This window comes from Haplochromis burtoni, unplaced genomic scaffold (genome assembly GCF_018398535.1).
Source record: "Haplochromis burtoni strain Fernald_Lab_line unplaced genomic scaffold, NCSU_Asbu1 Contig_10, whole genome shotgun sequence".
In the NCBI taxonomy this organism is placed as follows: domain Eukaryota; kingdom Metazoa; phylum Chordata; class Actinopteri; order Cichliformes; family Cichlidae; genus Haplochromis; species Haplochromis burtoni.
Window position 1 is genome coordinate 4,536,848 of NW_024582371.1, and position 6,228 is coordinate 4,543,075.

Genomic DNA, 6,228 nt, shown 5'->3' on the forward strand with positions numbered 1-6,228 from the left:
TTGACGAGGAGCAAGGTCAAGGGAATGTTCTGGGGGTCAGCTGCCAGTGAGTTTCAACACAGACAAATTTTAAAATGTTTGAGGAAAAAAAAAGACATTGCAGCAAATTCAAAGCAACAAACGCAACTCATCATGAAGTATTTTTATTAGTATTTTAATTGTGGAATTTAAAAAATTTAAATTTTCTTTTGATTAAATCTGCAGTCATAAATGCAAAGAACACAATTTCAGGCTCTTTTTTGGATGTTGACTTTTGTTTCCTTCTTTGTTAACATGATGCCACACTGCTTCAGTAATGTTAAGGTTCAGGTTCTGGTTCCCTCAGCCCTAGCTTTAACAAGGCTGAAGGGACAATGCAGAGTACTTGATTACCAGTCAAAGGTTCGGATACACTTTCTCATTCAATGCTCTTGTTTTTTTTGTTGTGTTTTTTTTTTCATCACACATAGCACAGTAAGTATATAGTATCTACTATACTATACTATACATATACTAGTATATGTACATATATATATATATATATATATATATACACATACATATGCACACTGCAAAAAACGTGGGAAAGAAGAAGCTGCGGTTATTTTGTCTCTGCCCTTGCTTTTGCTTCCTATATCACCTTTCCACATGTGTCTATTTTCAAGAATCTAAAACATGCTTTGGGTTAGTTCACTTTTTGTTTACTGCTTAATTCCATATGTGTGAAAATAAAGAAAAACCTTTAAATGAGACTGTAAGTGTATACATACATGGCTTAATATTTCTGCATTCCTGTGTTTGTAAAATAAATTAAAAACAAAAAAAAATCTGAAACAAAACGGGGGAAAGAAGAAGCTGATGTTATTTTGTCTCTGCTCTTGGTTTTACTTCCTTTATCACCTTTCCACATACAGTTTGTGAACACCGACTGATGTGTAGTATCAGTCATTTCTTTTATTTATGCTGCAAACTGTATGAACACACTCTGAACAGCAAGAAGACATGGTAGCTGTGCTTGGATTGGTAGTGATGTTGCTGGGTTTGTCTCATGGTGAGTTGAAAACAGTCGAGGAATTGTTTTTTTTTGTATTTCTTTTAAAATAAATTCAGGAACTGTTGAATACATCTGCAGTTTAGGAATGTTTTAATATAGAGCATGTTCATTTTCTTTTCCTTCATTTTCTTTCTTTTTAGTTAATTTCATTTAATTCCTTTTTTTCTTTATTAACACTTTTAATTATAATAGGAAACGCTGACATCACTTCATGTGAACAGCACTTTCAGGAAACATAACAACTATGTTGGATTTTCTTAAGCTGAGACACGACTATTGGACCCCATGTTTTTAGGGCTACAGTGCCAATTAAAATATTTTCATGCAGTTCATTATTTTATTTTATTTTATTTTATTTTATTTTATTTTATTTTATTTTATTTTATTTTATTTTACTTTTTTAACAATTTTAATAGGATGTCACAATTTATCTTACACTACCTAATACGGAAACGTGAATTTCTTGGGAATTTAAGTTGTCAGTTTCAAAAACCTCTTCTAGTATCATTAATATAATGGTTCTCTCTCTTCCTCTCAGTTCTAACACAGTAATTTACTTTTCTTCAAGGCTTGAACCCTAACTATGTTTCAGTCACAGACATGCCTGCATCAATAAATGTATCTTCACAAAAATACAGACAGGCAGTAGCCACAAAAACACCATTTCTGTTTTCAGTAAACATTTGTCAGTGCTGCCAGTCCATTGTAATAATTTTGCTTTTCGTGTCCTTTTTTGTGTGTTTGCAGGTGTGGAAACTCACTGTGATGGCAGACAGGATGGAGCTCAGTGTTATGGAGCTTTGGGAGGAAGTGTGGACATCCAGCTGATGGACAGCACTTCAAAAATACCTCGATACCAACTGTTAAAGAATTCATTAAAAATACTAGATGTGAGAAAGAAAAAGATTCTTTCTAATGTATTACAAAATGGGTCTCTCTTTTTTCCCAGTAATAGAACATTTAGGCTCAATTATCTGAGCAGGGATGACAGCGGTAATTATAGCCTTATAACATTTAATTCAGATGGAAAAGCATCAGACGAGCAGACTCTATACTTGTTTGTTCAAGGTAATGTTTTCCTTGTTTAGAAATACAGTAAAGCCATTAATAGATATGAAACAGAAAATTCAGATACATGTATTGTATGATTTATGTTTGTTCCCCATTAAAGAGAAACAAGAATGACCTAGATTCTGATTTAAAATCTAAACTCATCTGTGTGTGTTTCTCTCAGCTCCTGTGTCCTCTGTCCTGCTGCTCTCTGAGTGTCTGTCCCAGGGAGAGATGAGGGTGTCCTGCTCCTCTGAGGGAGGGGACAGTCCTCAGTACAGCTGGACTCTGGATGGACGCACACTGACAGATGCTGAGCTCTTTTCTGTAAATAATGAGAGTAACACCATCACTCTGAAACAGCACGTCTCAGGACGTCTTGTCTGCTCAGTCAGGAACAACGTCAGTAATGTCTTCAAAGAACAGAAGATATCTCCCTGTGGTGAGTGAGAACACTCTGAATTTTTATTACCATTACCTGGGCCCCAGTTACCTGCGCCTTCTTTAACGCATCTTTACTTAACGACATTCAGTAACCACAAAAGCACCAGTTATGTTCTAGATAAACATTTTCATATGATTCTTGTTGTCTGTCTCTCTAATTTATACACATATTTCACAATGGAATTTCATTTTAACTGGAACATTGAAGCCACATTTTTAAAGGTGTTGTAAAGAACAGAAAGTGTTCTGACTGTGTGTGTGTGTTTTAAAAAAATACATCTTCAGTTACTAACAAAGTAACAAAAATTAAAAAAAAGTTAAATGGCAGTTACAATACCATCTATGATTTTATTGATTTATTGTGGCACCATATGTCTACCCAAACAGTGAAATATTCAGAGGTCCATGCTACTCATGTGTGCAACAATAAAGGCATCTTCACAAAAACACAGACAAACAGTAGCTGCAATAACAACATTTCTGTTTCAGGTAAACATTTGTTAGTGCTGCCAGTCCATTCAAATAATTTTGCTTTTGTTTCCTTTTTTTGTGTCGTTGCAGGTGTGGAAACTTACTGTGATGGCAGACAGGATGGAGCTCAGTGTTATGGAGCTTTGGGAGGAAGTGTGGAGATAAAGCTGATGGACAGCACCGCAAAAATACCTCGATACAATTTGTTAAAGAATTCATTAAAAATACTAGATGTGAGAAAGAAAAGGATTCTTTATAATATCATAGAACATAGATTTCTGCTTTTTCCCAGTAATGGAACACTTAGGCTCAATTATCTGAGCAGGACAGACAGCGGTAATTATAGCCTTAAAAGCTTTGATTCAGATGGAAAAGCATCACATGAGCGGACTCTACAATTGTTTGTTCAAGGTAATGTTTTCCTTGTTGTGAAATGAAGCCATTAATAGATATGAATATAACTTTAATATTGTTGAAGTAATCCATATCTTTCCATACATGTATTTTACGGTTTATACATATTTTTCCACTGAAGACTATAAAGAATGACTGATTTAATTCTGCAATGTCGATTTGAAATCTAAACTCATCTGTGTGTTTTTCTCAGCTCCTGTGTCCTCTGTCCTGCTGCTCTCTGAGTGTCTGTCCCAGGGAGAGAGGAGGGTGTCCTGCTCCTCTGAGGGAGGGGACAGTCCTCAGTACAGCTGGACTCTGGATGGACGCACACTGACAGATGCTGAGCTCCTTTCTGTAAATAATGAGACTAACATCATCACTCTGAGACAGCACATGTCAGGACATCTGGTCTGCTCAGTCAGGAACAACGTCAGTAATGTTTTCATAGAACACAGGCTGTCTACCTGTGGTGAGTGAGAACCTTATGAATAAAAGTTATTAAGCACAAATTAAATTTTTATGGTTATTGTGTCTTGAACTGTTTGTTTGTTGGATCATACTATGCTTCATTTTTTTCTTTATTAACTGCAGCTCTGTCAGTGGGATACAGACATCAGGGTAGGTACATGAAAACAATGTACATTGAACCAACAGCAGACCCATCTCTGCCTAACATGTGATTTTGGTGTCTCTGAACAGATAAGTCCTTGCTTATATGTGGTTTGCGAGCAGTTGTGGTCATTCTCTTGCTAATTGGGATTCCCATCTACTTTGCTTGGAAGAAAAAGAAACATGCCAAAGCTGAAGTCTCTGCTGTTCCACAAACAAGAGGAGATCCAGAGGATTCTCTTCTGATGGTTGAAATGAGTTCTGCAACTTACACCAACACCTAGTTTCACCTTTTACTTGCTGTTATTTATCTTTGGTTCACAAGCATGAAAATAGCATTTAGAGAGAAATTCTTCTGCTCTTTTTATTCCCCACAAATTATGATGAGAAGCTCTGTGGTTTCTGGGTTTTACATTTTTTAAATACAAAATCTTTACAATTCTTAAACAATAAAGTCTTGAATTAAGTTTACTTCATGTGTCAGTTTTTTTTTTAATTTTCTGCAAATGAAGTTACTGAGAGAGGAGAAGGGGAAGCAGGAGATTTATAAATGAACTGGGGCAACAACAGCAGTCATGCAGATGCTGCACTGGTCCATTGAAGAAAGAACTGAGAGAATAAGAGCTTTAGATTCATGTTCCTAAGATCACCAATTGTCATGAGCTCTGGTTAATGACTGAAAGACTGAGATCACAAATACAACCCAAGGCAGGAGATTTTTGTCATTTTAGACTCCTGGGTCCCATCTGGGCAATGTTTACATTAAATTCAAATGCAGGTCACATGCACTTTGTGGAAAAACAATGTGATCAATGCTTACGTGGCAAAATAATCATGAAATGCATCTTGGTGTATATCTTTTAATTCTTGTACAGTGATAACATAAAACCATATTAACTGAACTTATCACTGTTTCATAATGTGAAATAAGTTTTTAGACATACTGGACAATGTATTTTGTGGATGGTGAAAACTTCTATATTTGGAGTTTTATTATTTGATTTTTAAAACATAAATAGGGGAAAGTGGGGTGGGTTTTTACTTAAAGTAAAAACTGGCACAACTCACTTTAAGATTTTGCTTAAAGTGAGGCCATGATAGTAATGCTTCCAACTAAAACATGTTCAGGATGTTGTGCATGCTTGGGAACAATCACTTTGGATCTGAAATATATAGTTGTGCCACAAGTGCTCTTGTGGCACAACTTGACCCCGATGCAGGGTAAGTTGCATCTTTGGAGAGAATACTTTGGGGTAAATTGAGCTAGCATATTTTGATCTCAGAAACTGTAATGCTATATAAGCTAGACAAATTTAACATATTTAAAATTATTTTACAATATCAAAGGCCAATTTTATACAAGCCACACGAGCACATCGAAAGTCAGTTTTCTTAAAAATGGCCAAGGACCAAATGAACTTGTTGAAGCTACCCACTGCTGTACCTTCTGGATGTACCACCAAGTTTTTGTGGTGTGGGTAGTTGTTTTTTTATGCACATCTTCTCGAGGGATGACTCTGTCACAATTGTCTTTGAAAGTGAAGATGGGCTTTCCATTCACAATCCCATTACTACTTCACCTTAAACACTTTGCACCAGTGTCAGTCAGCACCATCAACCAATCCATGTAGTTGTAGGATTTGATTTTGCCTGCAAACGTCATAATGACAAACACAATTACTTTCAATTATATGTCAAGCTATACACTCTAAATAAGTACCCAACTTTACTTCTTTGTGAACTATCTGCATTTTAATAACTGATAATGAGCATTTCCAGGGGAAATAATTATTGTTTCCTATATCCTTTTCCTTAAATGGACACTTAACCCAACCTGCCTCTGATATCCCTGCTAGCTGGATCAAAATGTCATTTCTTTGTGCATATTCAAATACCATGAACTGGATTTTGAGTATGCACAAAGTAACGAACACATCAATGCTGCTAGTGCCTTCATATGTTCTGCCAGCTCTCTCTCCATAACACTTGATTGACAAGTCCAGATCTTTTATATCCTTTTATAGCCTTATGTCTCTTCCATCTATCTTTTTCTTCTCCACATATTGTTTTAATGTCATCATGAATATGTTCATCTTCCTCGCCACTTGATGAATGGACTTCCCCTTCTCACATCATTCACTCTGTCCATGTCCTGTAAAGGAGTGAAAGCCCTGCCTGTCCTCCCTATTATGACTCAATGGCATGATGGTCTATTTCTATTTTTG

At 36.0% G+C, this 6,228-nt stretch overlaps 1 protein-coding gene across 1 annotated transcript; it reads left to right on the top strand.

Moving 5' to 3' along the window:
- Nucleotides 1-920: 920 nt before the first annotated feature.
- Nucleotides 921-4,426, top strand: LOC102291210 (hemicentin-1-like). The gene is made up of 7 exons (XM_005921298.3): nt 921-1,030; nt 1,781-2,101; nt 2,268-2,525; nt 3,089-3,409; nt 3,606-3,863; nt 3,986-4,012; nt 4,094-4,426. Exons 1-7 carry the CDS (start codon nt 982-984, stop codon nt 4,285-4,287), a joined length of 1,428 nt encoding a protein of 475 aa, XP_005921360.1. The 5' UTR covers nt 921-981; the 3' UTR covers nt 4,288-4,426.
- The last annotated feature ends 1,802 nt before the right edge of the window (nt 4,427-6,228 follow it).